Source organism: Mastomys coucha, unplaced genomic scaffold (assembly GCF_008632895.1).
Source record: "Mastomys coucha isolate ucsf_1 unplaced genomic scaffold, UCSF_Mcou_1 pScaffold21, whole genome shotgun sequence".
Taxonomy (NCBI): Eukaryota; Metazoa; Chordata; class Mammalia; order Rodentia; family Muridae; genus Mastomys; species Mastomys coucha.
Window position 1 is genome coordinate 75,812,600 of NW_022196904.1, and position 14,654 is coordinate 75,827,253.

Consider the following 14,654-nt stretch of genomic DNA (forward strand, 5'->3'; position numbering starts at 1 on the left):
TACTATAAAGGAAAACAGTACAGATGACTAATAACAAAGAATGTTTAGTACTGACTTGAAATTGTTAGTCAAAATGAAAATAATCCAAGATCTATATGCATTGTAAAGATGCATTACTATGGAAATCACTCTTGCATATTAAAAGAATGGATTTCTTATTCAGTATCACAACTAAGGTTAATACACCTTGAGATCACTTAAGACACTTAAATCCAATATAGTCTGTGCACTCATCTTGCTATTTGAACTAACCTTTCATGAACAATGAAATAAAAATCTTGCTTGCCTTGGATTTCCCATGTAATCAATATTTGTTAACAGCTTATGAATAATGTTAATACCAAATTATATATTTTCCATGACCCTGTTCTAATATAATTCAATTCATAATAAATGCAAGAAACAAGATTCAGACAGAAAGCAACCATATAAAGTTAATGTCTACAAGTGTTGAAGATGGATAAAGGTATTGCTTTCTTTTATTAAACTTTTTTATTAGTGAAGTCAATTGGGTTCAGTTGGATTCACTGATGTAATTTCTTGTAAAACTCATTGGAATTACATATGTAACAAAAGCAAACTATTGCAAATGATTTCAGAAAACTGGCTTGATGAACTCGACTTGTGAGAAAATATTCCCAAAAGGAATCATGTCTGGAACCCTCACGTCTACTTACATGAATGTAATCATAAGGTATACATAAAAGGATAATCATGATCAAAATTATTAGCCCTATATTTTACCTGGCTGTAGGATCTCAGATGTAGGGCTTGAGGCCAGAGAATGCTTGAGAATCCTCCAGAGGCCATCAGTGAACTAAGTAAATGTTGTGAGAAGTACATGTGTTCTTTCATAGTAACTACAGTAATAAAAAGGACACCTGGATGTGTTTATGAAAATTTGGTATGTGAGATTCTGCCTGCCTGATGCCTCATGCTGCATTTTGCTCAAGGAGCCTATCTTGATGACATGGCAAAGATGTTCCCTTTGATTGTTGTCTTCTTGGTTCTGAAGCTTTCTGTACTTTTTTGCTATTTGAGTGAACCCAGGTGCTTCTGGAGAATAAAAGATACAGAAAATTATCTAGGAGATAAAGAGGCTGATTGTTTCTTTTCCATTTACACAAAGAGTGGCTATGTGAAGAATGATTACTTCAGTGAGAATCTAGACAAGCAGTAAGTGTATCTTTTATTTATGCATAAATGCACATTAAACATTCCAGGGGTGGTGAGTGATAGATAAGATCTTATGTGACTTCTGGCTGTCCATTTTCTAGGACAAAACTAAAATTTATTTTATGTTTCATAAGCTGGTCATTTCACTAATTAATGTAGTTCATGTTGTAGCTTTTTTATTGTCATTTTTAAATCACAATCCAGTTAGATGCCAAATGAATGAATCACACACTATTGACCTTACTCTTAGAGATATCTACTTTATTTGACAGTTTCCATCTTATGGTTTCATGTGATGCTAGTGTATGCTAGCTAATTGACTAAATGTCTGAGACATTGAGGGGTCCAAGTCTTACTATGGGGTAGTCCTCCTCTTCAGCTTCTTCCAGCCTTTCCGTAATTCAAACACAGAAATCTCTGAATTCAGTTCAATGGTTGGGTGTACGTATCTGTATGTGTCTCAGTCAGCTACTTGTTGGGCCTCTCAGAATACAGCCATGCTGGGCTCCTGTCTGTAAGCTCACCATAGCATCAGTAATAGTTTTTAGAATCTAGTTTGAGAGGGATCCCAATTTGGCCAGGTCTTGACTCTCCTTTTCTCCAAATTTGTCGCTGCAGTTCCTTCATACAGAAACATTTCTGGGTCAGAGTTTTTGACTGTGAGATCACAACCCCATCTGCCCACATTAAGCCCTGTCTTTCTCCTGGATATGAACTCTATAAGCTCCTCTTCCTGCTATTGGACACTTCATCTATGGACCTTGCTTATTGTTTTCTTCTGTTTAATTATGATCTTTGAATACGTAATCTTTCCAATACTTTTTAACATGAATAGGTATTGTGTTTTGTCTAGCACCTTTTCAGCATCTGAGATGATCATGTGAATTTTGAGTTTTTCTTACGATAGATTATGTTAACAGATTTTCATATAGTGAACACATCTTGCATCAATGGGACACTTTTTAAATTAAGTCTCCTACATTACTAGTAAGTGTTAGGACTGCATCATATGATAGCTATTTTTCTTGTGATGCACATCCATAGAGAAATTTACAATAACTCAGTGAATAATTCAAATGTCTCTTTGAGTAGTGCAGAAATGTTTTCATATTTTTCTCCCACAATTACCCTACCTGGAGGTACCTTTTTAAAAGAGGTTATATTACCTATTTGTGGATAGCATAGAATGTATTATCTGTCATATTTAATGCCTTCCAATAATTGAACAGAAAATACTCATCAGATAAACTCTAGCCTTTCCCCAGATTAAAGAGAAATCCCAGAACTGTTTAGTAAACACTCATCAAGCAGATTAGAAAACGTGGCATCATTGATGATGGCAAACCAAAACCAACAATATTTTTAAAATGTAAAGCATTAAATATTTTATATAGAAACCATTAACTTTAAAATGATTGTATAATAAAAGTTAATGTAAATTAAAGTATATGATTTGAAAAAATTAAACACAAATTTTATTATAGCTAATTTGATTTAGGTGGTTATTTTTTCAATTTAGGTTTTGTACATGTGTAAATTAGGTATGATCAATGTGTTTAAAGTATAAATGCAACATATGTAGTAATATATATATATATATTTGTGTATATGTATATATATGTTTGTGTGAGTGTATGTGTGTGTGTATGTGTGTGTGTGTGCATGCACATCTTTGTGTTTGTGTGTGTTTCCAATACCACAGTCAAGTTTAAAATACTTAGACGATTTTATGGGACTACTGAATGCTGTGTCCTCAACTTTTATCTTTTTATCAATTCATACCTTCCGTACTCTGAAATCAACTTTCTCTTCCTGACTTATACAATTGAATATTTAATATAATTGAGATTATATGCCTTATGTCATATTATGCTTTTTACTAAGCATACTATTTTCAAGTCCATCTAAATTACAGCATAAATCAAATTTATGTTACTATTGTTGTTTATATAAAATGTGCTTTTAGTATAATATACTCAATATTATTAATAGAGGTGTGGAGTACAAAGTGTGATCAGAAATGGTGATACTCCTACTAGTTATTTCATTATTTAGGATTGGTTTAACTATTCTTTTTTAATTCTGAAGTGTACTTTATAAAGATATTTCTTGACATATTAAACATTCATACATCAATGATTGAAGTGGACTAATTAGAGAACTCAATTTTTAAAGTGCATATCTCTTTCCAGTACAGAATGGTAATAGCTTTAAAAAGTATTACACAAATTCAGATATTTCTAAGTGAGAGAAAAATTCAAAGAAATAAGGGAATAATACTAGAATAAAAGTTATTAAAAATAAGAAGTTGTAAATAATAGAGAACATGAAACTGTTAAGTCAATTCAATAACAGCTTCAGAGCCACAAGTTATAGACAGTTAAATAAGTGTTTCCTGTAATCACAAATCACTACAAAAAATAGAGATGAGGCTGTACAAAAAATTATTGATGATGCAGTTTCAAGGGTATACTGAATGCCAAATAGAACCCATGGCCAGTTATACAATAGCCAATGATTGTAGAGAAAGAATGAATTGGTACAACCTAAGGGTATACATGAAGCTAGAAGAACACAATCCCAACCAAAAGATTGGTTGTACTTATAGCTAATTTTTGATTGTTTGGTTGGTTTTATTTATTTTTTGAGACAGGGTTTCTCTATATAGTCCTACTTGTCCTGGAACTCACTCTGTTTACCAGGCAGGCCTCAAAATCAGAAATCTGCCTTCCTCTGCCTCTACCTCCTCCCAAGTGCTGGGATTAAAGGCATGTGCCACCACTGCCTGGCTACTTATAAATAAGAACATATAATCTAATTTAACAGTTACATATATATCATTTTTAGTTCTGTTTCTGAAAACAAAGAAACAAGGAAACAAACAAACATTTTAGATAGGAGATAATTCTAGTTCTTTTCCACACATGTTCATTATTAGAGTTATGAAGTCATGGTTAGATTCAATGTTGGCTCAGAAATCTTTTCTTATCCATAGATGACACATAGATATTTCACTATGTTCAAGAAAAACAAGAGGGAATTGTAGAAAATTTCAAAAATAACAGAATCCTTTTAATATAAAATTATTTATTTTAAAAAGCTTTATTAAAAACATCAAAAAAGGTGCATAATGTCTAATTTTATAACACAGTTAAAGAAGAAGTCAAAAGAAGAAGACAACAGGACTGGAGAGATGGTTCAGTGGTTAAGAGCACCAACTGCTCTTCTAGAATTCCTGAGTTCAATTCAAACATCTGTAATGCAGTCAGGTGCCCTCTTCTGGTGTATCTAAGAAGAGCAATGATGGTGTACTCATATGCATAAAATAAATAAATAAATCATTAAAAAAGAGAAGGTAACAGAAAACTCTGCAAATGCTTAATGCAATTGTATATTTTAGATACAAAACATCAAAACAAAAGCATAAAGTACAATTCATTAAATTAAAAAAATCTTTTAAGAATTTTTTAAATAGATATTTTCCTCATTTACATTCCAAATTTTATCTCCTTTCCTGGTTTCCCCTCTGAAAACCCCCTATGCTCTCCCTCTCCAAATGCTCACCAAAAAACCCACTCCTGCTTCCTGGCCCTGGCATTCCCCTACACTGGGGCATAAAGCCTTCACAGGACCAAGTGATTTCCCTCCCATTGATGAACAAGAAGTCCATCCTCTACTACAGCTGGAGCCATGGGTCCCTCCATGTGTACTCTATGGTTGGTGGTTTAGTCCCTGGGAGCTCTATGGTTACTAGTTGGTTCATATTGTTCCTCCTATGTGGCTGCAAACCCCTTCAGCTTCTTGGGTTCTTTCCTCCATCCTGGACCCTATGCTCAGTCCAATGGTTGGCTTCAAACATCCACTTCTGTATTTGTCATGTACTGGTAGAGCCCCTCAGGAGACAATTATATAAGGGTCCTGTTCACAAGCACTTGTTGGCATCCACAATAATGTCTGGGTTTGGTGACTATATGTAGGATGGATCCCCAGGTGGGGCAGTCTTTGGATGGCCTTTCCTTCAGTCTCTGCTCCACACTTTGTAACTCCTGCCATGAGTATTTAGTTCCCCCTCCTAAGATGGACCAAAGTATCCACACTTGGGACTTCCTTCTTCTTAAGCTTCATGTGGTCTGAAAATTGTATCTTGGGTATTCTGGGCTTCTGGGCTAATATCAACTTATCGGTGAGTGCATACCATGTGTGTTCTTTTGTGATTGGGTTACTTCACTCAGAATGATATTTTCTAGTTCCATCTATTTTCCTAAGAATTTCATAAATTCATTGTTTTTAATAGCTGAGTAGTATTCCATTGTGTAAATGTACCATATTTTCTGTATCAATTCCTCTGTTGAGGAACATCTGGGTTCTTTCCAACTCCTAGCTATTATAAATAAGGCTGCTATGAATGTTGTAGAACAGGTGTCCTTATTGCATGTTGGCCCATCTTCTGTGGGTATGCGCAGCAGTGGTATAGCTGGGTCCTCAGTTTGTAGTATGTCCAATTTTCTGAGGAACTGCCTAACTGATTTCCAGAGTGTTTGTACCAGCTTGCAGTCCCATCAGCAATGGAGGAGTGTTCCTCTTTTTCCACATCCTTGCCAGCATCTGCTGTCACCTGATTTTTTGATCTTAGCCATTCTGACAGATATGAGGTGGAATCTCAGGATTGTTTTGATTTGAATTTCCCTGATGACTAAGGATGTTGAACATTTCTTTAGGTGCTTCTCAGCCATTCAGTATCCTCAGTTGAGAATTCTTTGTTCATCTCTGTACCCCATTTTTAATAGGGTTATTTGTTTCTCTGGAGTCTAACTTCTTGAGTTCTTTGTATATATTGGATTTTAGCCCTCTATCGAATGTAGTGTTACTGAAGATCTTTTCCCAATCTGTTGGTTGTCATTTTGTCCTACTGAAAGTGCCCTTTTGCTTTACAGAAGCTTTGTAATTTTATGAGGTCCCATTTGTCAATTCTTGATCTTAGAGCGTAAGCTATTTTTGTTCTGTTCAGGAAATTTTCCCCTCTCCCATGTGCTGAAGGCTCTTCCCCACTTTCTTTTCTATTAGATTCAGTGTATCTGGTTTTATGTAGAGGTCTTTGATCCACTTGGACTTGAGCTTTGTAGAAGGAGGTAAGAATGGATCAAATTGCATTTTTATATGCTAACCACCAGTTGAACCAGCACAATTTGTTGAAAATACTAGATTTTTTCCACTGGATGGGTTTTAACTCCTTTGTCAAAGATCAAGTGATCATACCTGTGTGGATTCATTTTGGGGTCTTCATTCTACTCCATTGATCTTCCTGTCTTTCTCTGTACCACTACCATGCAGTTTTTTACCACTATTTCTCTGTAATAAAAATTGAGGTAAGGGATGGTGAGTCCCTCAGTAGTTCTTATACTGTTGAGAACAGTTTTCCCTATCCTGGGCTTTTTGTTATTCCAAATGAGTTTGAGAACTGTTCTTTCTAACTCTATGAAGAATTGAGCTGGAATTTTGATGGGGATTGCATTGAATTTGTAGATTGCTTTCAGCAAGATTGCCATTGTTACTGTATTAAAATATAGTAAAATTTACTATATCAATTCATGAGCATGGGAGATCTTTCCATCTTCTAAGATTTTCTTTGATTTCTTTCTTCAGAGACTTGAAGTTCTTGTCATATAGATATTTCATTTGCTTAGTTAGAGTCACACCAAGGTATTTTATATTATTTGTGACTATTGAGAAGTGTGTAGTTTCCTTTATTTCTTTGTCAGCCTGTTAAACCTTTGTGGAGAAAAGGTTACTGATTTGTTTGAGTTAATTTTTTTTTTCCGAGACAGGGTTTCTCTGTGTAGCACTGGCTGCCCTGAAACTCACTCTATATAGACCAGGCTGACCTTGAACTCAGAAATCCACCTGCCTCTGCCTCCCAAGTGCTGGTATTAAAGCCATGCGCCATCACTGCCCGGCCTGTTTGAGCTAATTTTATATCCAGCTACGTTGCTGAAGTTGTTTTTCAGGTTTAGGAGTTCTCTGTTGGATTTTTTTGGGGTCACTTAAGCATACTATCATATCATCTGCAAATAGTGATAATTAGATTTCTTCCTTTCCAATTTGTATCCCCATGACCTCTTTTTATTGTGTAATTGCACTAGATAGGACTCTGAGTACTTTATTGAATAGGTAGTGAGAAAGTGGGAAGCCTTGTCTAGTCCCTGATTTTAGTGGGATTGCTTTAAGTTTGATGTTGGCTACTGCTTTGCTATATATTGCTTATACTATGTTTAAGTATGGGCCTTGAATTCCTGATCTTTCCAAGACTTTTATCGTGAAGGGATGTTAGATTTTGTCAAATGCTTTCTCAGCATCTAATAAAATGATCATATGGTTTTTTTCCTTTGAGATTTTTTAGGCAGTGGATTATGATGATGGACTTATGTATATTGCACCTTCCCTGTATCTCTGGGATGAAGCCTACTTGATCATGATAGATGACCATTTTAATGCATTTTTGGACTCAGTCTGGGAGGATTTTACTGAGTATTTTTGCATCAATATTCATAAGGGAAACTCTTGGGTATTTGTGTGGTTCAGGTGTTAGAGTACTTAAGGTTTCATAGAATGAATTGGAGTTCATAGAATGAATAGAGTTGCTTCTGTCTCTATTTTGTGGAATAGTTTCAAGAGTGTTGGTATTAGGTCTTTGAAGGTCTGATAAAACTGCACTTAAACCCATCTGGTCCTGGGCTTTTTTTGTTGGGAGACCATTAATGACTGTTTCTATTTCTTTAGGGAATATGGGACAGTTTTGATCATTTATCTGATCATGATTTAACTTTGATACTTGGTATCTGTCTAGAAAATAATCCATTTCATTCAGGTTTTCCAGTTTTGTTGAGTATAGGCTTTTGTAGTAGGATCTGACGATTTGTTGGATTTCTTCATTTTCTGTTGTTATAATAATTATTTTAAGCCACAATTTGTTATTGTGTCTCTGTTTTCATTTCTGATTTTTTTTTTAATTTGGGTACTGTCTTTGTGCCCTCTGGTAATTCTGGCCAAGGTTTTATTTATCTTGTTGATTTTCTCAAAGAAACAGCTCCTGGTTTGGTTGATTCTATGTATAGTCTTTTTGTTTTGATTTGGTTGGTTTCAGCCCTGACTTTGATTATTTCTTGCCTTCGACTCCTCTTGGGTGAGTTTGTTTCTTTTTGTTCTAGATCTTTCAGATGTGCTGTCAAATTGCTGGTGTATGCTCTCTCTGGTTTCTTTTTGGAGGTACTTAAAGCTATTAGTTTTCCTTTTAGGACTGCTTTCATTGTGTTCCATAAGTTTAAGTATGTTGTGGCTTCATTTTCATTAAACTCTAGAAAGTCTTTAATTTCTTTATTTCTTCCTTGACCAAGTTATCATTGAGTAGAGTGTTGTTAAGCTTCCATGTGTATGTGTGTTTTCTGTTTTTTGTTGCTATTGAAGACAAGCCTTAATCAATAATGATATGATAGGAGGCATGTGATTATTTCAGTCTTCTTATATCTGTTGAGGTCTGATTTGTGACTGATTATATGGTCAATTTTGGAGCAGTTACCATGAGGTTCTGAGAAGAAGGTATATTCTTTTCATTTAGGATGAAATGTTCTATAGATATATTTTAAATTGATTTGGTCCAAAACTTCTAGTATTTTCACTGTATCTCTGATTAGTTTGTGTTTCCGTGATCTCTCCATTGATGAGAGTGGGGTGTTGAAGTCCTGCATACTTATTGTGTGAGGTGCAATGTGTGCTTTTAGCTTTAATAAAATTTCTTTTATGAATGTAGCTGCCCTTGTATTTGGAGAATATATGTTCAGAATTGAGAGCTATTATTGGTAGATTTTTCCTTTGATGAGTACGAGGTATCCTTCCTTATCTTTTTTGATTACATTTGTTTATAAGTCGATTTTATGCAATATTAGAAAGGTTACTCCTGCTTGTTTCTTGAGACCATTGGCTTGGAAAATTGTTTTCCAGCCCTTTACTTTGAAGTAGTGTTTGTTTTTGACACTGATGTGTGATTTCCGTATGAAGCAAAATCCTGGGACTGTTTACTTACCCAGTCTATTAGTCTGTGTTGTTTTATTGGGGAATTAAGTCAGTTGATGTTAAGAGATATTAAGGAATAGTGATTGTTGCTCCCTGTTATTATTGATGGTACTTTTATGTTTGCGTGGTTGTCTTCTTTTGAGTTTGTTGAAAGAAGATGAAATTCTTGCTTTTTCTAATGTGTAGTTTCCCTCTGCTTATTGTCATTTTCCATCTATTATCCTTAGTAAGGCTGGATTTGTGGAAAGTTATTTGTAAATTTGATTTTGTCATGGAATATCTTGGTTTCTCCTTATATGGTAATTGAGAGCTTTGCTGGGTATAGTCATCTGCATTGGCATTTTAGGGTCTACATGAGATCTACCCAGGACCTTCTAGCTTTCCTAGTCTCTGGTAAGAAGTCTGGTGTAATGCTCATAGGTCTGCCTTTATGTTACTTGACCTTTATACCTTACTGCTTTTAATATTCTTTCTTTGTTTAGTGCATTTGTTATTTTGATTATTATGTGATGGGAGGAATTCCTTTTCTGGTCCAGTATATTTGGAATTCTGTAGGCTTCTTGTATGTTCATGAACATCTCTTTCGTTAGCTTAGGGAAGTTTTCTTCTATAATTTTGTTGAAGATATTTACTGGCCATTTAAGTTGGGAATCTTCACTCTCTTCCACACCTATTATCTTTAGGTTTGGTCTTCTCATTTCATCCTGGATTTCCTGAATGTTTGGGGTTAGGAGCTTTTCACATTTTGCATTTTCTTTGACTGTTGTATCAATGTTTTCTATGGTATCTTCTGCCCCTGACATTGTTTTTTCTATCCATTGTATTCTGTTGGTAATGCTTGCTTCTATGGCTCCTGGTCTTTTTCCTCAGTTTTCTATCTCCAGTGTTGCCTCCTTTTGTGATTTATTTATTGTTTCTATTTTCTTTATTTCCTTTATAAATTCCTCTACCATCATCATGAGATATCAGTGTACATCCGAATCTTGCTTTTCTGGTGTGTTGGGGTAGCCAGGGTTCACTGTAGTGGGAGATTATGTTCTGATGATGCCAATTAGTCTTGGTTTCGGAAGCTTATGTTTTTGCGCTTGCCTTTTGCCATCTGGTTGTCTCTGGTGTTAGCTGGTCTTGCTGTCTCTGACTTTGGCTTGTCTCTCATGTAAGCCTCTGTGTTAGTACTCCTGGGAGACCAGTCCCCCCCAGTAGGAATTAGGGTACAGAGATCTGTGTTACATGGTCAGCTCTCAGGTGCAGAAGGATCTTGTCCCCAGCTGATCCTAGGTTCCTTTGCCCTGATGGTTCTGTTAGTGTCCTTCCTGGACCAGGAATTTGTAGAGAAGTGGTGGTCTTACCTGTGCTTCCAGGTATTAGGCACTCCTAGGAGACCACATCTTTCCTAGTGGTATTTGTATATGTAGCTCCGTGGCACAGGATCAGCTCTAGAGGCAGACAGAGACTTGTAGAATCCTGTCCCAGGCAGCCCCACAGTTCCTGTGTCCTGAAGGTTCAGAGTATGTTCCTCTGCACTGCAGTCATGGTACTACCTGGACTCACAGGCCTCTTAGCACTTCTGGGAAGCTTGTTCCTTCCCAGTGGTATTTGGGTGTGGAGCCCTGTGGCAAAGGATCTACTACAGGCAGAGACAGAAACCAGAAGGCCACTTTACGATTGTTTAACTATTTTGCAGCTCTTGGATCCTAATATTTCACAATAATTAATTGTATCAAAATATGAATGGGTCACAAAAATTAAAACATCTTTGCTTAACTGACTTTTAGTTAAAATTAACATAATTAGAACCTGTATCCCCTATGATTCCTGTGCTCTGTTTTCAGTGTGACACATAAAACCATCCACTTGATTTCCTGTGTTTATTTTGCCATTGAAGAAATCAATCACAACATTCATATTTTACCCAACATTTCCCTATTAGTTAAGATTGAATGTAACCTAATTGTGGATAATGTGAAAAGTGTTTGGTCCTTGAAAAAAAAGGAAATTTTTCCTAATTACTATTGTAAAAATCAGAGAAGATATTTAATTGTACTTACGGGACCTTTATGGTTAGGATCTTACACACTTGGACCATTCCTGTACTTCTCTAGAACTCCAGAGGTAAGTCACAGAGGGTTAGTTTTAATGAAATACTATCTTACCACAGTCTGAGTTTCTGAATACCCAGGCTGAATAAAAGGCAGATTATTCATTTGTACCTATTCTGATTTATTAAATATAAAGGCTGGACACATTCTGTGGCAAATGTAACAACTTTATGACAAAGGGCAGCAAGACAACATAATGTGAAATGTTTTATCAGAAGATTTAGTTTATCTGTACTTGTATAGCAATTCACAAGAAGGTGGATATTATTTTCCTAATCAGATGAAGAATCTATACTTTCTTACACTTCTATCATGTTCTCTAGCACACTTAGATCTTAGACTGAGCCCTGTGCATTCCATCTGCCTCATAATGTTGCTTATGATCAATATCTTTCAGCTTTACTGTGGTTATTATCATCTCCTTCTGAGTGACCAGGAACAGTTTCCTTATCTCTACCAGATGACCCCCAAGGATACATCTCTACCACTAGGCATGGTGTCCCTAGCAGTTCACTTCAGATGGAACTGGGTAGGAGTGATCATTACAGATGATGACCATGGATTTCAATTCCTTGCTGAATTGAGAGCAGCAATGGAAAGAAACACTGTCTGCTTAGCATTTGTCACTATTATCTCAAATGACAGGATGATATACCTTAAAATGATTCATAAATATTATGACCAAATCATAGCGTCATCAGCAAAAGTTGTGATCGTCTATGGGGATAAAGAATCTCCTATACAATTTAACTTCATACTTTGGAAATTTAAAAACATTCAGAGACTCTGGGTCAGTGTGTCACAATTTGATATGATTACAATGACAGGAGAGTTTATGCTTAACTCTGTGCATGGGACTCTTATTTATTCACATCAGCAGTCTGAGATGTCTGGTTTTAAACAATTTATGCAGACACTGCACCCGTCTAACTACAGTAATGACATTTCTTTGGCTAAACTGTGGTGGACTTACTTTAAGTGTTCTTTGCCACCACCGCATTGTACAACACTGAAGAACTGTCCAACCAAAACCTTATTTAAATGGTTTTTTATGACACCCTTTGGAATGTCTATGAGTGAAACATGTTACAACTTGTACAATGCTGTATACGCTGTGGCCCACTCACTTCATGAGATGCTTCTGCAACAAGTAGACACATACTCAGAGAATGAAGGAAAGGAACTGGAATTTAATTCCTGGAAGGTAATAATTCTTACACTCAATGGCATATTTCAGAGATGGCATTCATAATGGAATCTTAAAGTGAAAATTCATGTAAATAAATAACTTTTATCCTAAATGAATGTATTTCTGTACTCTACCACTTCATAAGACTCACATCATGTTAGTGTCATAATTTATATTACAGCCAACAATGCCACCCAAGTCAGCTTTTCACAGTCTTAGTCATTAAATTTCCACTGATATTTCAGTCATACATGAATCTCCTAACTCTATCATCTGAAATTTCTTTCTTATACAATTAATAAGTGAAATTAAGAAAATGACCTATCTTTTATTTGATAAAAATTTTCTAATTAATGTAATAAATAGACCTCAAACAATTTCAAATACTTTTTCAATATTTTGAACAACTAAGTACTTAGTTTCCCTATCTTATGATCAAATAACACTATGGGTAGAAAACATTGGATTATTTATTATTATTCTCCAAATATAAAATTCATGTGTGCATATGTTACAGCATCAAATACAGTGGGAAAATGGTATTTATAAAACATAGTGAAACTTTAAATATATATTGAATATATTTTCATTTTTCAGTACTGAATACTTCTGATAAAGTTAGATTTTAGGAGTAGATAATAGGTATGAATGATATTACAAACGTCATAATTTCTATACTAATATGTATGGATGGTTGAAACTAAAATGCAAATATGTTTCAGATGTTCTTTTTTATGAAGACAATACAATTTATAAATCCTGCTGGAGATCTAGTGAACATGAACCAGAATAGAAAACTGAATACAGAGTATGATATTTTCTATATCATGGATTTTTTAAAACACTATGGGCTTAAAATAAAAATAGGAAAATTTTCTGGTAATTTTTCAAATGGCCAACAACTATTTATATCGGATCAAATGATAGAGTGGGCTACAGATATTAAGCAGGTAACTTAGTTTTAATTTTAATACTTTACATGAAACAAAACTATCTATAATCTTGTCTATTTCTGTTTGGCTATAAATATCATTTTAAATATTTCCTCATTTATTGACTTCCCCTATCCTAGATTCTCTCTCTCTCTTTTTCTCTATCTCTCTATTTAATCTCTCTCTTACTCACTCTCTCATAAGTGTTTCATGATATAAAAATCACTATATGTTCATAAAAGTTTTAACATTAAAAAAACAAAAAATGTAATTTTGCTTTATAATATGATATGTTATGTAAAGAGAAAACTTTCAGTGGCTTTCTCTTGTGAATCACTCCAGTGTTTGACACATGTGTTAAACTGTTTTTTCTATAATGTATACAATTTTCTTTAGACTCCAGCCTCCATTTGTAGTGTGCCTTGCAGACCAGGACTCAGAAAATACTTTCAGGAGGGAAAGGCAGTGTGCTGTTTTGATTGCTTCCACTGCCCAGAAAATGAAATTTCCAACATGACAGGTAAGGATATGTTTTCTCAAAGTAATAAATTGCTTATGTCTCTAAAATGTACAGTGTCCAAAAGTCCTTTATGGAAAGAAAAAGATAAGCATGGGAGATCTTCCCATCTTCTGTTATTTTATTCAGTTTCTTTCTTCAGAGAATTTAAGTCTTTCTCTTGCTCTGTTGGTGCTTTATTTTATATTTTGTATGTGTATCATACATAAATGGTATTATTGCCATAATTTCCTTCTCAGTCCATTTATGGTTTATTTAAAATGTGGCTACTATCTTTTTTGAGTTAATATTCTATCCATTCACTTTGCTGAATGTGTTTTTCAGCTACAGAACTTCTATCATCAAATTTTTGGAGTCACTTATGTGTACTATCATATCATTTGTGAATAGCTCTATTTTGAGTTAGTCCATTCTAATTTGTATCATCTTCATCTCCTCTAGTCATATGGCTCCTTTAGAAATTCAAGTACTAAGTTGAAGAGATACAGAAAGATTCAGAACCCTTGTCTCATCACTGATTTTTGTGGAATTGCTTCATTTGGATTCTCAGAAAAGAAAACTCACAATAATTTGTGAGTTGAGAATTTTTGCAACAGTGATCTTAAAGGTAGTTGGCCTGAAATTCTGTTTGTTGAGATTTTTTTTTGTTAGTTTTTTTTTTTTTTTGCACTCTA

The 14,654-nt window shown here is 34.8% G+C and overlaps 1 protein-coding gene across 1 annotated transcript in view; it reads left to right on the forward strand.

The window, feature by feature from the left end:
• The first annotated feature begins 970 nt into the window (after positions 1-970).
• Positions 971-14,654, forward strand: part of LOC116101286 (vomeronasal type-2 receptor 116-like) — a 24,912-nt gene continuing 11,228 nt past the window's right edge. The window contains exons 1-5 of the mRNA XM_031384890.1: positions 971-1,176; positions 11,076-11,355; positions 11,740-12,546; positions 13,254-13,481; positions 13,860-13,983. Of these exons, the coding sequence (XP_031240750.1) occupies positions 971-1,176; positions 11,076-11,355; positions 11,740-12,546; positions 13,254-13,481; positions 13,860-13,983 (1,645 nt within the window). The remainder of the gene's footprint in view (positions 1,177-11,075; positions 11,356-11,739; positions 12,547-13,253; positions 13,482-13,859; positions 13,984-14,654) is intronic.